Below are 20,738 nucleotides of genomic sequence, written 5' to 3'. Positions count from 1 at the left end.
CTTCACCGGTGGGATCTGCTGTTTCCCCAGACTGAGCTCGCTATGGAGTCCCACAAACTAGCTCCACCCCCATTTGTGTCGTCGGTGCTACTGCTTTCCCGTGCTCAGAAGATCAGAGCTTTCGTGTCATCTCTGACTCTTCTTATTTGTTACTCGTATCTTATCATTCTTGTCCCATGGATTTTAGCTCCAGATTGCATCTTGCTCTTTTTCTTCCAGCTTTATTGCCTATAGCCATTTTACCCAGATTATTCTAGTAATAACTTCCTAACTGGTGTCTTTGCTTCTGTCTTTTCACCCTTCAGTCTGTCTGTCATGCTGTTGCCAGATAAATCTTCTCAGAGTACAGCAATGATCATTCCATGCTGCTGGTGAGAACCTTTCAGCAGTTTGGACTATTGGTGGATAACAAGATAAATAGCAACTTTTATAGTGGAGTAGAGCACTGTTCCTGTCACCCTACTTCTGACTGACCCATCCGTCCCTTTCGTACGTCACATTCTCCACAGATCCTACCTGATGTTCTAGTCAAATTGGATCACTTCTTTAGAGGTATTATCAAGTTCTTCAGTTCCAGGGCAAGTGCTGCCTCTGCTGAGAGACTGTCTCTTAGTTACCATACTGGTTGGAAGGAATCTCCTTTTCTAAGTCGTACAAGATTCTGCTGCTGCTTCTCTTATCACATTGTGCTTTATTAAGTTTGTTTTTCTACATGGCTTATCTCCTGTACTAGATTGCGAACTTCTTGTGAGCAGGAACTATGTCTTAAGTTCCCTGTTTTTGTACCTGGCAAGTAGGGCTTTTTGATCAGTATTCTCTGACAGTGCCTAAAAAAAATGTTTAATTGAAAATGTCTTTCCTTATAATAAATGAAAGAAAAGGGAGCTAGAGACTGACCTAGTCAGGACAAAAGTGGATCCCTTATCAATTAGCAAATTATCCAGTTGTTCCCACTTTGTTACTTCCATTCTCTCCAGGCTTTGTTTATTTAATAGTTGGCTTCTGTCAACCTAGAGATTGAACTCGTAAAAAGTGTTTGGGTGGTCAGAGGAGTATCTTATATTTGCAATTGCTTTTTTCCTTCTTAATCTGTCTTGATATACTCAATGCCTCTAAGTCATACTGTCTATCGAGTAATTTCCTCCCCAGTCTCTCAAAAGGCACGCTTGGTGCCTAGCCCAAATTACTCACCCCCAAATAGCCATAATTATAAATCAGAGAACAGGCTCAATCAGGGTGGTTGGTGAGCACGTTTCAGGGTCCTGTGTTGTAGAGTTGATACTTCTCAGGTTGAGGTATGTTGTTCTTTTCCATTTAAGCCACTTGCATACACTCACGCTCTTGTGCTGCCTAGTTAAGGTATCACTCACCTAATTATTTTCCCCACCCTTTTACTGTCTTTCACATTCATCCTCATTCTGTGAAACTCAGATATTTACTTGATTCCTAATATGTTTTACCTTTGAAGAAATTGTTGCCAGCAGTACATTTAGTGACAGTTATTTGAATGATTTTTAACGGTGATAAAGTATCTGCTATCTTCTGTCCCTTCCCTCTTCTCTCCCACCCCCATTCTTTTCCTTTTTCTTTTCTTCCTTAAACATAGTTCTAATTTATTGTTATCACTGTTTTTAGTAATCATGCCATTTAGCAGTAGCAGTAGTAGCTTTTAGAGCTGAAGTGTAACATGCATACAGAAATGTGCACACAAATCGTAAGTGTATACAGCTTGACGAATTTTTACAAAGTGATCATACTCAGAACCTCCAAGGTGATGGAGATACAGAACATTACCTGGAGCCCAGAAGCTTTCCTGTGCCTCTTGCAGCCACTACTCCCCACCAAAGGTCATCACCATCCAGGCCTTCGCCAGCTGTTCTTTCTGTTTTAACCTTCTATGAGTGAGTTTCTGGCACCTTCTGAGATTCTTAATTTTGAAAACAGTCTCCAAGTTTATGTAAATTTGCTTTGTTTCAACATTTTATTTAAATACGTATGTATATAAAATAGTCTGTGATTTTTCCAAAGATTTTGAAACTTCAGTTATACTGGCATTTCACTTTTTAAATTTGTTATTTTAGGTTGTGAGTTTCATATAAGGGGGTACCATCAATAGATAACCATCTGTGATAACTCTAAAAGCAGTGTTGGATTTCCCGGGTGTCTGTGAATCTCAATCTTCCTTCCTGACAGTGATTTAAACTATTATGACATTTTCACTGGGGCTGCAAACTTTTTGGTTTGCAGACTTGAGAAGGAAGTAAATAAAGAAATGAACACTATCTCTACGATTCTTGCAGCGCTTCATGGTCGTACAAAAGCAATTCCCCATTTATGCTCCCAGCCTGTTTTTTAACACTCATTTAAGGAAGGAAACACATCACTGGCTCTTTTTCTCTAGAAGATTTTCTCATAAAATAGTGACTTTCGGTTATGGTTGGAAGAAGCCATTGTCACTGTTTGTACCTGAGAGAAGATGAATAAAGTCACTTTTCTGTTTTTAAACCAAAACAAAGTAGGTCAAATATTTGATCCTTTGGAGGTTTGAGATTCATGCTGACCTCAGATGCTTTTGCATCTGCAAAACTCTTGATCCTAAAGATTCCTCATTGTATAAACTACCTTGTCCACCACACCCTACCCGAATCTTTTAATTTTTCAATTTTTTTTATTTTTCATAGTGTATCAAGGGATTATGGTATTTAGATAGATCCTTGATGTGTTTATCTGAAACTGAGCCCCAGATTAGGCTGTCAGCGGACGCTGTCTCTCATTGATTGTTCCAGTTGGTCCAGAGACAAGTGTCAACGAGAGTGGTTTCTCCCTTTCACCATAAAAAGATGAAACTTTTAGGTAGCATTTGCTTATGAGGTATGCTCGTGCCACTGTTCAAAGTGATTTAAACCTGTGTTCTATTCAAACCTTGTTTTCCTCTCTTGGTCTGAGGTCACATAATGATGTTTTGATTACACTCGTTTTCTCCCTCCATGTGCATGGTCAATTTTTTTTTTTTTTTTTTTTTTTTTTTTTTTTTTTTTGTACAGCAGTTTATTTTTATTATTTTTTTGTCGTGTGTTCTAAAGTGGTATTCCCGTGAGTAAACATCTGAGCATTTAGTACCCACAATGCTTTGGCAAAAAACAAACTAACCCCAAACCGAAGATATGCCTACATGTCTTATTTTACAATTTGGACCATGACCTTATCCCTGAAATCTATAGATTATTCTGGCTGGGGATTCTGTATGTTGAAATGGCCCCAGCCCTGGCTGTCAGAATCATCCGGATAAGGTATAATTGTAAAACGAAGTTAACATACAATTTTAACACAGACTCTCGTAGAGGGAAGAGGGGCCAGTGATGGAGACTGGCAGTCAGAGAGGACAACACAATCTTTTTCTTCCTTCATTTGAATCTGTCAAGATCCTTAACTGCCTTTTGAGTTAGTTAATACATGAGCTGTTAACCCAGATTTATATCCCAAGTTTTCAGAGAATAAGCAATAGAATGGATGTCTCTAAAGAGGAAGATTTATAGAAGAATAAGGTTTATATTCACTTCACACACGTGAGCACCAGGTTACAGTCAGTAGCTGGCATGCATGCATGCAGCCTTTTGATCTGGATAAAGGTGGCTACATTCAGGTTTGCCTAGATCATCTCATGAATTAAAACACGAATGATAATTGTAAACTAAGAAAAGTTTCCACGTTTTCTTAAAATTTAAATACAAGGACCCAACTAGTATAATCCAAAAGTTTTCTTCATGATCATCAGACCTTACTGTGTGGAACCCTTGACCATTGAAGGAGCGGTGCTTCATCCCTTATTAGGAGGGGAGTGGAAGGACTGGGAGCCAGGGCGAATGCCAGGACTTAGGTGTGAATGACAGGTGAATCCTAACTGTGAAAATGAGCACTGTAACGTGGAGAGATGTGTTCGTACCGGAACTCTATTTTAAGAGCTGCTTTTTAATCTTCCCTCCTTCCTTTCTCCCAAAACATGCAGGCACAGTAGAGTTATATTTCATGTGTTTGAGTATTTTTTAGGGGGTGAACTTTTCACTGTCCTCCCATCAAATTACATATGTGACTCAAGGGAAAACAGGCAGCTTAGATTATGATATAATTATTCACAAGGGAAAAACTCAGTTAAAATTATTGTTAGTTTTACTTTTCCTTTATTCTCTTCTTTATAGTGAGTCAAGAAATCTCCCCCTCTTAACTTCACATAGAAAACAAAACTTTACACAGTAAAGGAGGGATGGCAGGTTTCACCAGGGAAAAAGGTTGCTGTCAACTTTTTTTCCTCAGGAATATGGAAATTTGGACGGATTATCTGTTCAGAGGAGGTTTCCTTTATTAATTCTTTTTCCTTTATTCACTTAAGACATCTGTTAACATTTCACACAGCCCAACAGATGTTGCAAAGCAAGTCCCATACTTTGTTCTCAAGAAAAATGACATTTCCTCAATTGGTTCACCCCACCTCTGTGACTGGGCCTAGCCTGCTGCTTCTGCATAATTTGCATATATTAAGTTATGTACCTTAATGCCATATGAATTTGTAGCTTCAGCATTATTTTTATACAGTAAAGTCTAATTTGATTATAAACTAGTTTACATGTTGCTTTAGAGTTAGGAGCGGCCAAAACGTTTTTTAAAAATCTCCTTTGAGAATGCAACCTAATTCCACATGTAGGATTGGAGAGCCAATTACTTAAAATTTTTTTTTCCTATGAAATAAGTGAATTACAAAAGCTTGAGTTGTTTTGCCATTAGGAAGTGCTGATTGTCATGCGATGTGGAGCATCATTTTTATTATTTTGGCAAGAACAGGGACAGTTTTGTCTTGACAAGCCATTAGATGAATACCAGCGTGTGTCACATGAAAAACCACTGATCTTTAACCCAGCTCTGTACTTAACCAAGCCTTGAAAATGAATAGTGAATAAAAGAAGAGCAAAGGCCAGTTTACTGTCATTACAGATTATAGAATCTGTTAACAGCTGCTGAACTGAACCCAGGGAATTACAGATATTGTTCCGTGAACCAGCTGAAGTCCTAGAGATGCTTGTTAATCTGTGTATATAAATTATACATTTACTTTATATTTGCTTACAATTTACACTGTTGGAAACATAGCTAGAAAAAATGAAAATCCTTGTGTACTTCCTCAGTATACTAAATGCGTGCCTTTATCACCAAACCTTATATTTACATATAAACTATCTCAATGAGTTTTCTCTACCCCCATTATAGAATTTGCTTTTAAAAAGCAACATGCTCTTAAAGAAATTAGTACTAAGTATTAAGAAAAGAAAAAGTATGCAATATCTCCCCCCCCAAAAAAAAAAAATAAAACCCACAAACATACATACAAAACAAAATCCTTTGCTCATTTGTTTCTTCACGTAATCATTGTGCTGATGTTTGAACCAACATGTCCCTTTTTCTTTTAATGGAGGGGAAAACCTAAACCCACCTCAATATCCAAATATTGAAAAGATCAGTAACATGTTAAACAGTCGGTTGTGGGAATGATTGCTTATGGAGCTAACAAGAAAGAACACACTTTCTTACTCTGCTGGTGGAATTGCATTGTGTCTCCCTGAAGTCTTGTTATCCCACACTAACTGAAATGCAAATTCTTTGCAACTAATTGGATCTCATTGAGGGTACATGCACAGTGTGTAGTTATATGCAAAAAGGTTTTAAAAAATGAAATTCCTCTGTAATTACAACTTTTAATTATTACCCAAAACATTGGCATCTATTGAATAGGTTCAGAATATATGTGAGTGTGAGTGTGTGTGTGTGAGTGTGTGTGTGTGTGTAAACATTATATATAACTTTTTTTTTTAACACATTACTCAGAAACACCAGCTATGAAATGCTCAGTAAGGTATCAGGTCAAAAGTTAGGGGGAATTGTTTATTTACAGCAATCTATAAATTGGATTTTATTCAAGTCCTGTGAAAATACATTTTAAATGATAAACATCATAAACAGTCACTTCCAAAAGCTGTTGTTTTTTTCTTCAGTTCTCCAGGCTATTTTAACACTGTAAACTGTATGTGAGTTTCTTTGTGTAAGTTTACTTCTGCTATGTCTTGTGGTGAGGTGGAGGGACTCACATTCCATATTGTCTTTAATAGCTGAGGTGCCATTCAGACCTAGTTGGTACCAAGCTCCTTAATTTCCACGGTACGTCTCTCACTATCAGCAAAGGTGGGAAAGCCATCACATAGCCTTGGTATTTGCAGATCTTTAGCCTGAAATACATGGAATCAGGGCAATAAAAAAGCAGTTACTGGGGAAGGGATGCTTTTGTCCACTCCCCACTTTTAAATAACTTTAATACAAAATAATTCCAAAGAGTTGTTCCATAATCTGTAGATGATTATATAGCCGGTGGACAAACTCAGAAGTGATTTTTGTGCTTCATAGGTACATTTTTTTAAGTCTTTGGGTTAATTGTTGTCTCTTACTGTAATAAAGCTTGTCCACTTGGTAGTCTTACAAACTAGTTCAATTGTGTTTCATCAAATCCAGTTAGTAGGTGCAGTATCGTATGATGCAGATTTGTTGCGGAAAACTATTTTGACCCTCAAAGATGTCCCAGTGCTTTTGTGGCTTGTGCGTTGGCAGTAATATGCAGGGACTAGTTACACTGCAGACTTGTTTTACCTAGAGCCACCTCAGACTTTGATATCTGAAACAGCTCAGTTTGCCTACGCTGGGTAGCATTTTGTCAGCGGACTGCTGGCCGAGCAGACCAGATTTGGATGTATTAGCTAGTCAGCCTAATAACCCTGTACAGACTGTATTGATTTTCTAGGAGAGAGTTTATGAACTAAATAAACTTGGGGTTGGTGTCTTAATAAACTGCTTCTCTCAGTCTGTCACATTTAGTTACGGAGCTGTGCAGTTTAGGGGGAAAAAAGGCTAATTCTGTTACAGATTGTTCACAGCAGGGTCTCCAAATTAGCCCTTTGTTTTGTAATGCCACCTTGCTTGGGCTCGCTTTGAGCACATTTCTCAGTTTTGCCCTAATGAGTTGCAACACTGATAATGTGGCTGATGATCTTTCATTGATTTCACTATCACTTGCTTGTCTGGTAATTGATCCGTTGCTGAGCCTCTAGTTAATTATATCGGCTTTGACATGGCCCGGTCCACGGGGAATTTCAAGTCTTGCAGAATAACAGTTTTAATAAAAGAGTCTATTACTGCAGGTGCTTGCTGCTGCATGCCAGCTGATTTTTGTATTTGTGTGTGTGTGTGTGTGTGTGTGTATGTGTGTGTGTGTGAGAGAGAGAGAGAGAGAGAGAGAGAGAGAGAGAGAGGGAGAGGGAGGAGGGTGGTTGGGGGTAGGATACCAGGGAAGGAAGATTACTGCAGGACTGAAAGAAAGAAGGGGTGGGGGCTGGAAGAAGAGGAAGAGGGAGTGAAGGAGAGAGGAAGGAAGGAGGGGGGAGCGAGAGAGCAAGAGGCAGGCGAGAGAGAACATGCAGGCAAAGCGATACAACAGAGCTTGAGAGGAGCGAGGAGGAAGCTTGCTATTGACAGTGTCCTTAAGCCTCGCACAAATAACAGCCATTAGTGGGAAGGTCAGGAGCTGAGCAGGCAGCTTGACTGAGGCACTGAGTGCCACTTCAGAAATCAAGAGGCTAGCAAATTTTAGAGGGAGTTTAAGTGGGTAATAGCTAGCTGTAAAGGTACAGTCACTGTTGACAATTGACTCGTAGGGGCTTTTCCTGCCCTCCCCCCTCAAGAATATTTTTATTGACCACAGGTGGACTTAATATAGTTTAAGGCAACAATTCTTTGGGTTCTTGTTTGCTTCTTCTCAGATATTGAATTTGCTGCTTTTGAGACTTTTTTGTGCTTAATGGTGGTGAACCGGAGGGAAGTTTAACAGAAAAGCTTTCAGGAGATGTAGGTTCTAGAGGGGAAGGCACATTTGTGTCAACATAGTGTACGTTTTCTCATCTTTTCTCATTGTCCACTAATGACACAGAGCTGCCATTGAAGCTCTTTTCTGTGTCTTTTGTTGTTTCAGAGAGTAAGGTTTATTGTTATTCTTCAGTTAAGAAGGAGCACGGAGAGTGGTACATTTGTCCTCGATATTTGTAGGTGGTTGAAGATTAATGTTCCTTACACTTTAAGTTTAGGAAGGATGGCTTTTTCCTGCTGACTACTTTTATGAGATGACATGAATTTAGCTTTCCATTTTGAAGTTACTGTTTATGTACAGTGCATTTTGTTCAGTTCTGCTTTTCCATAAACAAGGTAGATAAATACTATCTAATAAAGAGATGTTGTCTTTTAAAAACAGGTTTAATTAAAAATATGACATGCTATGGAGGTTATATTATTTCATCAGGCAGGAAAACGTTATAGAATCTTCGAGAGATCTTGAATTTAAAAAATGGAGTTTTTACATTCATTATATTTTGCCTGAAATGGGACAGGCTTTTTTTTCTTCATATCTTTCTGTTTTATGATTTGAAAGGATATTGTAGATGCTTCATCCAGAACTTTAACATGGGAGTTTTTTTCTACTTTTGAGCTTTAAGAAAAGGTACCCTTTTTTCTTTGCCATTCAGTTTCTTATTACTTAACATCCAGTTGAGTAATTAATGGCCTGAGGAATTGGATATTATATTGTATGAATGTATGTTTATATGTATGTATGTATTTTGCAAATGTTTACTGTGTATCTTCTATGTTAAAAAATTTGCTAGGTTTATTTATTTACTTTTTAGAGTGTAAGGTCACGTCCATATGTATATTATTTTCTCTAGGAGTTTTTATGTGGTTATGAGTAGTCCAGCACATACTATATGACTTTTAGGAGTTAACATTTGGACAACTGAGCCAACTTTACATTCTCTTACAGCTAAATATTTTTCTTTCTTCCAGTGTAACTAGAAAAAAATGTTTAAGCATAGCAATTTACAAATATTAAAGCAAAGACTGATGTCAGATATTGCATGTTACACCTGAAAACATTGTTTTGGGAAAAATTCCCTGGGAAGGGCCCCAGCTTCTCCACGCCCCATGTGCCGTCCGTGTTCATGGTGCTGCTTGGAATGTGCAGAAGTGTGTATCTATCTGTGTGTCTGGAGAAGGGTTAGTGTAGGGTGTCATTTGGTGCCTGACAGTGGAACAGTGCAGTTAGTTGACTCTTAGCTCTGCTATCCAATGACATGCAGTGGCTGAGAGTTTGAAGCTGATGGTTGGGTCTCCAGTGCTGCCTGCACACCTGACAGGCAGCTGTTAAACTGAGCAAAGGCAAGCTCTGGGAGTCACAATCTATGCATAAATGATAGGGGTATCTGTGCAGAAGGTGCGAAAGAAGCTCTGACCCCCTCCCTCCCCTAAATCCCCCCCTTCCCAAATGAAATGCACAGTTCAGCCAGCTTCTTAACTACACTACACTCCTGCTACTACTGGCTGCCAAGAGGCTCAAAAAATCCACCTTCACTTTTCAGTCAGAAGAGGCAGAAGTGGATGTGAGAGAAAGAGAGACACAGAGAGACAGAGAGCCAAAGAGGGCAAGAGACTTGACTTTAAGAGACTCCTGTACTGACAACTCCATGCAGTTCGGAACCAGAACGACTGCGGCTGAACCAGGGTTCATGGGGACATGGCAAAACGCTGATACTAACCTTTTATTCAGAATGTCCCAACAGGTAAGTTACTTTCATTTTTTTTAAAAAAGAAACCTTGAATTGTTATGTGCACTTTTGCTTCTGCTATTTTTCTTTCTAAACAATTTTTTAAAAAATTTATCACTTCATACTTGGGCTCTGTTTTGTCATAACTGTGTTACTGGAATGTGCAGGGTTACTTCATGGTTTCCCTAAGGGCTCCTTAAAAGAAAAAGGGGAAAGGGGACTGAAGTAAAAGAAAGGCATTTGTTGTAAAGTTTCACAGTACAGCCTGGATCATGAGAAGATTTCATTTATTTCTTTGTTTTCTGTTAAAAATTAAAAAAAAAAACAAAAAAAGCCACCACCCAACAAATGTATCTTTCTCTATATTAATCACTTCATCAAAGTGTCTGCTATCTCAGAGGAGGTTCTCCAAACAGTCATAAAATGTAGGGGCCCCTCCGAACAGCCCGACTGACTTCCTGGGGTTGGGAGCAGCTCGGACTCCGACCTGAGGAGTCGGCTGTGCAGGAATCTCTGCCAGCACCGAGGGTCGCCGGAGCAGGAGGCGGCGTGCGTGGCGGGCTGTGCCGGCGGTCCCAGCTCCTCCGCCCGCGGCCCACCCGCCTCCGCGCTCACTCGCCCCTGTGCTCCCAGCCAGCGCGAGCTCCGGCTCCGCCCGCCCGCCTGCCCGGCCGCCAGCCGCGGCCGCCGGCGCACTCACTCTCGGGCGCAGCCTCGGCGTCCTCCCCAGAGCCGCTCCTCGGTCCGGGCCGCGCTGGCGGCGGCTGGGTGTGCTGTGCTGACTCTGCCGGGAAAGCTGAAGTGTTAGTGCGAGGCCACCGGCCTCTGATAATTAATCACTGGAGCCGGCGGCTCGTACCATGCGCTCGGTGATACGCACCCTGCGCGCCCGGCTCCTCTTGCACAATTGCTGGCTCTGCGGCTCCAAGGGGGAGCGAGGGTGAGAGGAAGCGAAGGGAAACAACCCAGAAACTTTCATCTTGGACTGTGCTCAAGCGAGGGAGGGAAGTTCCCTGGTGCCTCCCTCCTAGACGCGTCTTGCTTTTCAAAAGCCTACACCAAATCCACACAAAGCAAGAGTTAGTATGATATTATCATCCACACAGTACGAAAGTATTACTGACAAATATTTGGATTTTAAGCAGATGGCGGTTAAGAAATTGAGGTGGTTCCACTCATGTAAAAAAAAAAATACTGCAATTACTTTCTTAAACACAAACAAGTTATTTTGTTTGTAATAGTTCATGAGAATTAAATACTTAATTGACTTAATTTAGTTTTTTTTTTAAGTATTGATAATGAAGGAAAGAAAACAATTTGCTAGACTGTAAGCTACCAAAACTTTAGAAATACATCTGCAGAAAATTGTGCACAGAGCCAGGCTTTTGTAGCGTTTAGCTGGCAAACTGTTTTATCACACAATTCTAGATAGGATAAATGCATTTGAATAAGGTGTATTTTGACATATCCTGTAGAGGGACCCTGATTACTGCTGATACAGTAAGCTGGGGTTTAAATGCAATCAACATAAACCCAATAAGCAACTCTTTATGTGCAATTTCCCATTCTTACAAGTTAAGTTCATTTCCTCCCAGAGATATTCCTTGTCATTGCAGTGCTGTGAGAGGGGTGTTATTGAGGCATCTCCGTACCTGGGTGGCTGTCTTCCTGGTTGGAACACGAAGTATGTTTTCACTGACCTTAGGACTAAATAACTTGTTCCACACTTTAAAAATTAGATGTCACCTTTAGGGTTTTCTGTATTAGTGGAGGTTAGGGGTGTGTGGTGTGTGTGTGTATGTGTATGTTGGAAGGGAAGATTGCTTTAGGTCTCCCTCTAGCTAGAAAAGAGTTAATAAAACCAGATAGAGATAATGATCAATTGATAAATGGCTATTGAACCACATAGATGGTGTTAGATTGCTTCTTTGGCACTAGCCCATTTCCAAGTAGATTTGAATCTAAGGAGACATTAAGTTGTGGAAAACATTTTAGTTAAAAAACAACAAAATAAAGTAAATTATATAAATGATGGATCATAATTAGGAAAATAATATGAAATCACAGAGAGAGAGAGAGAAACTTGTACAACTAAGCTATTACGATGTCTTTGATCCAGCTGTTTGACTCTGTGGTATATAAAGATCTATGTTGTGTGTACCTGTGTGCATGTGTCACAGTGAGCATCTGTGACTGTATGCACATAGTAGAAATATAGGAAAGTAATGTATGCATAATAGATGCTATATAAAACTATAAGATTAATTACCCTGTTTACTAAACAGTAGTACAATAACGGGAGAAAAATCACAATTTAAAAAAAGTGTTGTGATTTAACAATATTTTATGTTTTCTTTATTTTTTGGTTTTGATGTAGTTAGTGACTTCCTTCCCCCTCTTTTTCTGTCATGGTTACTAAATGTTTACCTCCTGTGCATTTTGGGAAAGCATGTAAAAGAGGGTATGAGTTTACATGTTTTTATTTTTTTTTTCTCCTTCAGGATGATATTTTAGTTTGTATAAATATTGTGTAGACTTAAATGCAATGTGTAAACTTAAATTCAAACTGTGTAAATCAAAAAAATATATATGTGCTGTGTATGTTTAATATGTTTATTTGCCTTACCTATGTAGTTCATCAGCAATGCTGATTCAGAGAGAGAGTGTGTGTGTGTACGCGCGTGCGTGTGCAAGGAAGACACGTTTCTTGAAATGATATCTCTTGAAGCCCACAGTTTGAAGGAATACTAGTGTCAATATATACATTAAGCCAGCATTTTTTGTCTTACTACAGGTAAAAGTTTGTCCAGTTTAATCAAATATGCAGAATTCTGTATATCTCATTGCTAAGGCATTAAAAAGGTTTTTCTATTATGATTATTTTAGTTTCTAAGAAAAAAATGATTTAGCTCATGAAATGAATAAATTTATTTTTTATTTCAAAGTTTTTTGTGATAATATAAAGCTGTAAGATTTACCTGATCATTTCATTAAATGTTAGAGAAGACTGACTAGTAGGTTTCATACTGAGTTATAGAGAACTCACCAGCACTATTATTTAACTACAGCAAAACTTGTAGTAGGAAATAGCTCATGAATACTGAAATTGAATAATCTAGGTTTGTGTTTTCTATCGGTAAATTAGGAAGTAGGCATATAAAAATTTTTGCCTTTTGTATGAGCGAAGTTGGATCTGCTTATACTTAAGTCTTTCAGTCTGACTAATAGTAACAAAAAGATAACCACAGTATGAAGCCAGTTTAGATTTGGTGTGGACTTAAGTATGTTCTAAACTTCGAGATATGACAGTTTGCATTTTTCTTCCTCACTACATTTTTCTCCCATATTCAATTTTTTCAAAAGAGAAATTTTTTTCCATGCAGACAAATATTTGATAACCTTAAAGGGCATGACTCCTGACTTTTGTAAAGGGAGTTTTTCTTTAGGATACTTTGATTAGTGACAGGTCGAGAATGACCAGAAACCCTTTACTCATCTTCTCTGTTAATCTCCAGGAGTCCAGAATGATATTTTGCCCATATAACCTCATGAAGTATTGGTAAAAGCAGAAAATAAAGCTTGCTTTTGACATTTTTTTAAAAACCAGGTTGTTGTTGTTTTTTTAAAAAAAAGATGATTTTTCTGTTTTTGTAAATGTTTTGTATATTTGAGAGACCAGCAAATATAATTATTTGTAGGAACCTCAAGGGATGCAGTAGTCTAATATATTTTGAAATATTTCAGAAATGAAACCGTAGCAGGTAAATGGCTATAGCCCACATTTTAAACATTTACATTACTAGAGGCATTTTCCTTTTATTGTTGGTGAGGTATATTTAACCTTTTAAAATAAAATGTAGATCCCTTAATAAGGTCTTTTTTCAGACATGAGTGAAATACTGAGTTAGAATTATAAATGACTCTGTGCATCATTATGTAGTAATTTAGGATTCACCCAATGATGTAACACAATTAACAACATAATTTCATTGTGAAACTGTGTCTTATTAAAGAACAACTGTCTGACATTCTCTTACAGTTGCTTTATTTAACTTCATGCAAATATTATTAGTAGTGACATTTTTCTATTGTGCATTAGATTCTCTCATTAGCATGATGTGTTAGTTATCACCAGAGAAATAATTTCCTAGATAGGTGAGGGGCAAACCAAGAAAGCTAAAAAATTAAATCAACGATTTACATTAATACCAGAGCATCTGTTCACCAGAGATATGACAGGGTAAAGCAAACTTTCTTACTAATATAAAATCTAGCATGTTTCAGAGAAATGATAAATACAATATATTGCAAGAAATATATAATAACATTGCTGGAATCCATTTAAAAGCATGTTCGGTATGAATTTTTCTCCCAGTAGTCTCTTAGTTCTTTCTATTCATATAGGCAAACACAGTTTTATTTTGTTGAATCTGTACTTTAAAGTGGGAATGGTGATTTTGTCTGACTTTTTACCCCTCTCCCCCAAATAATTTAAATGTTTATTCACTAACAACTTAAAAGGCACATATACTGTTTTTCTTACAAGTTAGATGCCTAATTGTGTATCGTGGTTTGATTCTTTTTTTATAGCGTGTACAATATATTTTTATTCTAAACTTGAGCCCACTCATATAGACATCCCTTTTAACATAGGATGTATATTCTTATTTAATCAGAGCCCTGAGTAAAGCAGTTGATAGTTAATGGTCTTTGAAAATGACTTTCACTGCCAGGATCACCCCCTAGGTTTCTTCACTTTTCCCTCCTCCCTTTTTCCTCCCCTTCTTATAGTTGGTGTGTTTTAGTAAAGTCTTACTAAAAAAATGGATTAAATTGACCAAATTTATGGTCGAGATGCTAAAAAAATATTTATATTCTATTAGGAGCCATGTAATTTCAGCCTGTTGAATTACTAGGCTGCTACCACCTATTTAGTTCCCCTCTTTAATTTGAGTGATAATAGGCTTTATTTTGAAGATTTAACTATAGACAGATATTCAAATGCAGTTCTTAACATACATTCGATAATCTAACATGGAAATAGGAATATCTGGGTAATTGTTAAAATCCAAATTGCAGCATAGAGAGACAGGTGCTTGTGGAAGTTGTATAGTACACAGACTTCACTGAACAGATACTGTCTAATTTGTTAGGCATTTGGAAAAGTAGCAATGGAAAAGTGGTAGGTAATGTACGTGGTGATTTATGTACATATTAATGCAAGTAAAGCATACACAAACATATTCTGAGATGTGTATGAGGGACAAATTTCAAGTTTATTTTCAATATGATATGTTAAGTGAATTTGAACATAGTAGGTGATCATTTCGAAATTATTTTTCTCCTATTTCTGTCATCTGCAAACTGGTACTGTGTGTTTGTATAATTTGTAAAGCCTTTTGCTAAGGTGAGTCAAGTAACCACAGTTGAAAAATAAATCCCTAAAGGTACAGATATCTTATCTATAATTGTAGGTATTTTTTTATAATTATATTTATGAGTGTATATTAACATGCACTGATAAATCCAATTATTCATGCATGCTTTTATGGAAATCTGATTAATGTAGTGACAGGACCGATTTGGGCTACCACAGCAGCACGTCCTCCCACTCCTGTGTCAGGGTGAAAAGCCACGGCAAATCCTCCCTAACTAATTAGATGCTGAGTAAGGCATCTCCGAGAAGTTGGGGCAAAAGTGAATGGGTCACAGCCAAAGCAGGATTGCAAGGACTCCAGTGATAGTGAAAGCATTTGAGTTTGCCAGGTCATTGTGACACACAGAGCTGATTCCAAAGGAACAGACCGTTACAGATAGTGAGCTGGCGTTATCCACTTCAGTGAAAAACAAAAATTCTGGTGCTTCTCCCTTCCCACCTTATATGCATTACACACACTCAGTTAAAGTTACATTGAGCCTCCACCCTTATCAATCTGCAAAGTTTTGGAGAGAATTTTCCTCATAAACGTGAAAAGCTAATGACACTGTACAGCTGCAGAGGTATTTTCTCAACTTGGGACTCTTGGTTAGAATACATATATATCAAAAGGAATGAGAAAAGAAACTGGAATTTGTTTTCAGTTTGTGTCCATAATTTGAATCATAGGATTCAAATTGATCTAGGAATTAACTCCTTTTTTTCCACAGAGTATTGTCAGGGAACTTTGTGATAGTAGGGAGAAAAGAATGAATCCTAAGATGACTTTTTCAGTGCGAGAAATTTTCTCTGAGACTCTCTGCTTGTTATTGTCCAAAGAACACGGAATATAATAGTTCCAAGATTTCCTTTCTTGTGAGGTTTGGAGCCTTGTTTGTTATGTGCGTAGAATGAATTCTTCACCACGTGAAAACCCTCTTGTACCTTTCATGGTATGTTTTTGCCACTACATAACCACCCTTCTCTAGGCCTTGGTCAGAAGATTGTGTGAGGATTGTAGAAAATGATTGATCTCACCCCTGTCTGCCAAAGCTGATGCCATTTTTATTTCTCGAAAAGCAGCTGGCTTCCACATTTTGCTTGGTGATCCTCGTCTACTGAAGGACCAGGGAAAGGAGGAGAAAGGGAGTTCAAAGACCCTTTCATGGAACTCTGACATCTATTTTTAAGCTTGAGAGTAAAGGAAAAGAGTCATCCTTCAGGAATAACAGCCTTTATTTTTTGACATACACGCAAAACATTGTGTAAGAGAAGGAATTTTTTTCCTATAAGGTAAACTAGTAAACAGGTGAGAAAAATAAGATGAAGAAACATTCTGAACAACGGAAACTCTAAGGAGTTTTAATATGTGCCTATGACATCCCCAAAATGATACCTGGGACTGTGACATCCAAGGCACGTACATCTCGCTGCGCTTGACCTGTACTGCCTTCTCCTTCCCCAGGTTTAAAAGAAAGTTTAGAGGATAGGAAACCTACATAAGTATTGATTCTTTTTCTTTAATTTGTACCTTCCCTGGAAGCCTGGCAAATTTCATAGTGTACATTCAAACCCTAAGGTGAAAAATTGATGACTGGGGTTCATTTGGGTGAGGACAGAGAGCAGTGCCATTCTGGTCACACACTCTGTGTGGCATTGCATGCCACAAAGTCAGCCATCAGAAGAGGGGAGCGCTGTATCATTTCTTCATTCACAGAACGTTCCTTCATGGAAATGCCTGTGGAAAAAGCATGTGTTACTCAAACCGGCTAGCTTAGAAATCAAATTCTCAGCTTATTAATCATCATTCCAATTAACAAAAAAAAAGAATTGATCCTTTAACAACAAAATAATGTCCTTTTGTTTTTCTTTAATTAAGCCCATCAGTTTTTAATTTCTCTCTGTTAAGAAAATGAAAATAATCTTGAACAGTAGGAAGTTACTCATTGAAACACTGACTCTCTTGAGCATATCTGACATCTTATTTACTCGGTATTTTTGGACTGCAGTGTTATTTTGCTACTGTCTTAGAGTTTGTGTGTTGCTGAGGGGGTATGATTTAAGTCTTATTTCTATTTGGTTGGCAGCAATTTACTCGATGACCTAAATCCGTGGTTAGCCTGTTCTTTCATCCTATTCCTGTTCCCACAGACCTAATTTCTTTCTCCCTTTATTCTCCTTTCACCTCATCTCTCTTTTCCTGAATTTCTCCTTACTTTCACTGGCTCTTTTTGCCCTAATAGAAAACGAATTGAAATGCACCTGAAACGTAACTGTAATTGAATAAGGCAACTTTTTGCCAATACATCATTCCAGCAGAGGTATGGAAAAGAGGTGCCACCCTCAGATGTGGTCCTCAGTGTGGACGTGCTGACAGGAGGACGGTCCCGAGTTTTGCTCTGTAAGGGTTCTTTAAGTGAGGGCGTGATAAAAACACAGAACCCAGGGGCCCACGCTTATCATTCAAAGGCGCTGAAAGGCAGCTCAATGCGATCCTTCGCCTGTGTAAGAAAGTACTTAGCTGAAAAAGTGATTTTCCTTTTCTATTTCTCTTAAAAAAAAATAAAAAAGACGAAGTAATTCTTAATTCTTGGATTTATCATTTTGTACAGTTAAACTTCCATCTACACAAGAGAGATCATTCCCTTTGAAGGAGGAAAACGTGTCAGGTTTTCTTGCTATAGGCTGAAGATAGGACTCTTGGAGACAAACTGCAGTTAAGAAGAGTTAACTGAAACATTTCAGAAAGGAATTGAAATGATGGCAGGGCTAATATTAATGGATGACATTATGAAATTTAAAACATGCAGTATACATAACACAATGAAGATTCGCTACAGTTTTGTATTTAATGAGTTTTAACTCATTGTCTTACACGGCTGAGAGATTGTTCAAGATGACAAGATTAAAAATATCATTCTATATGGGAAAGACATAGCTTTCAGTATTGTACCTGCTGTGCTTTTGTGTGAATGTCATGACTTTTTCAACTTTATTAAGGTGTCTTTTAGTGGCTATTTGTTCTCTAGACAGTTCTTTAGGACTCATACTTGATCAGAGTGCCTGAATTGGGAGGGGAAGGGGGGCATTGAAGAGAAAAATTTCAGGATAATGAATATTTTACATGCCAAAAATAATTACTATCAGCTGCCTTAATTTAATATAACTAATATTAAAATGAGAACCTCCATTAGCAGGGTTTTAATGAGGCTTTTTTTTTTTTCCATTACAATTTAAGCAAGAAACATTTCATTGATTTAAATCATAAGGATAGCTATTTGGGGCATCTAAAGAAAGGTAAAGAAAGCTGCCCACTGCTGTGCCCTCTGCCATGCCAGAGGGCAGTGGACATAAGTGAGAGGCCACTTGCAAGATATGGGAGAATAATTAATACACTGAACATATTCGTGAAAGTGTCCCTTGAGTGAGAATACCTGCAAACATTCTCTTTGTTGATCTCATGTCAGAACCTACCTCAGGAGTAAGCTAGGTTATCTGCTGCTTTATCTAATACAACTTTTATTCTTTCTTTTTTAGGTATAAGTATTGTTAGTGTACCAGAAAGACCCCAAACCAAAGCCTGACTCTAGACTTTGTGGAAGACTTACTCTCTTGCTATGAAAAATAGTAAAAATCCTATATTGTCACGTGGCAGTGCACTTACGTGTGGAGTGCAGACGTGCAGAGTGTATGCCTGTCCATTGGTTGGTTGTGGGAATTAAGTGACTTATTTCTAGGTTTGTTGAGGATTTGTTTATGGCTGCCTCAAATGCAATGAGTGGATTGGCTAACCCTAAAAAGGAATTCCCCATTTTAGGAATCTCATTTTAATGATTCCTTATGCTTTGCAGCTTTGTTGTTCCTTGTATGTAGGTTTTTGGGGAAGCTCAGTGTCATTCACTGGGAAATAGCATGATTGACTCTTATGTTGTGAATTGCCATTTTCAACCAATGAGAAACTACAGTTCTCTTCAAATAAGTTAGAACTAAGCAGGGAGAGAGACACCAGGATGAGACTCTTCGATTCAAACTTCAAATGTTTCGTCATTTCCCTTCCCAGCCATTGTTGTTGTTTTCTTTGACAACTTTGGAAAGTAGTCATGGGACTGAATAAATCTTAAAATGTTGCCAATCCCATAACCGACTAAACAAAGTTCATTGTGGAAAAGATTTTTTTTTGCATTTACTTTATTTTTGATATTTATTATAAATTAAGTAGGCAGGATAGAAAGAGAAGTCCAACATCTGGGAGAGCTTCTTTCAGTAGCCAGACTGGAAGCTGGAACCCTGGCTTCATACAGGTGAGATGTGTTATGGGAATAAAGACGTATGCATGTAATGAACCCCGCCTGCCTGTCAGCTTGGGTTTTCCTGCACCATTGTTGTTCTAATAAGAAAAAGAGTGTTCACAACCTGTGGTGAGATTAGAGTAATGAAAATGAAGTGTTAATCTGTTGATAGCAAGCCCATCTCATATCCTGCATCCTGGGCCACATTCATGCATGTATAATATATTCCAGGTTTTCTCATCACCAGAGAAGCTTGGATGTTCATTATATTAAAAACACCCCTTTGGTAAAAGTGATAAGTTGGTTATTTTAACTTGTACAAATTGTTATTTTTAATGATTTTTTAGTAAACCCACTGCTGCCTGCCTTCTGAGTATTTTGATAACCCACTTTTCCGTATGTACCAGTATTCCTGTCCTTATGGTCTCGTGTTTTTTTTTTTAACAAGTGTAGAATGCAGAATTGAGCCTCAATATAAGCCTACTTGAGATACCCTTTTCTAGAAATTGGTGATTAATAGAAAGAAGGAGGGAGTAAGTGAGCACAATGCATTAATCCCCAAAGAACACGGGGTAAATAATATTAAACATTCATTATCTCATGCTTTATTTTTTTTCTCTTAAAACAATAAAGTGCAAATAAAAATAACAAAATCAGGAATCTTTTAGAATTGCTTATGTATTTGAAGTCAGCTGCCATGATGTAAACCGGAGCAGACCAGTTTAAAGCTTTGGTCGTCATGAGTGGGAAATAATTGTTTCTTTTTTTTCCGCAAAATTCCCTTTCTAAAATATTATAATAGATAAATCAACATGAACATAATGAATTATACTTTTCCTAGCATTCGTGTTTTAATTTTTGTTTTTACCATTTTAGTCATTAATTATTTGAGGTCTTAATTTTTTTTCTAAAACTATATGATAAAAATAAAATAATAGTTTAATCTTAGATTATACCAACTTGTTTTAAAGAAAAGCATGTGAACATTACATGCATGCTATCCCATAGTATCATCTCTTCAAGCAGCACTTTGAAGAGATGGTTTCAAAGAAGTCTAAAAGGGGCAGGGAGACGTAAATGAATAATTGAGTTGTAGGTGTCTGCTACTAATTGTTCAATTTTCAGACATAATGGATATTAAGGAAATATACTTCCCATAAGGAATGTATTATATTGTCATTTAGATATCAGGCATAAGACTGTATTTATAGAGCTCATATTCATGGCATTTTCTCCTTTCCTATTTGATTGAGAATTAAGGAATGAAGTATGATCTGTTTTGAACTGTTTACTTAAATTTGTTCAAGTTGTTAAGAATCGAGAATTTGGGGATTAAAATCTGATTGTGAA

The 20,738-nt window shown here is 37.7% G+C and overlaps 1 protein-coding gene across 9 annotated transcripts in view; it reads left to right on the top strand.

The window, feature by feature from the left end:
* The window catches only part of BNC2 (basonuclin zinc finger protein 2), a 414,097-nt gene that overhangs the window by 119,537 nt on the left and 273,822 nt on the right, over positions 1-20,738 (top strand). For 8 of the 9 annotated variants that reach the window (XM_019739200.3, XM_074330349.2, XM_088793665.1 and 5 more), the window contains exon 2: positions 9,498-9,698. The exons of the other annotated variant lie outside the window; for it this stretch is intronic. In XM_019739200.3, the coding sequence (XP_019594759.1) occupies positions 9,498-9,698 (201 nt within the window). The remainder of the gene's footprint in view (positions 1-9,497; positions 9,699-20,738) is intronic. 9 annotated transcript variants of the gene reach the window in all.

Source organism: Rhinolophus sinicus, chromosome 16 (genome assembly GCF_057876585.1).
Source record: "Rhinolophus sinicus isolate RSI-liver-muscle chromosome 16, RSI-T2T, whole genome shotgun sequence".
Lineage (NCBI taxonomy): Eukaryota > Metazoa > Chordata > Mammalia > Chiroptera > Rhinolophidae > Rhinolophus > Rhinolophus sinicus.
Note: the sequence above shows the minus strand (reverse complement) of the source record. Positions and strands in the feature narration are given on the sequence as shown.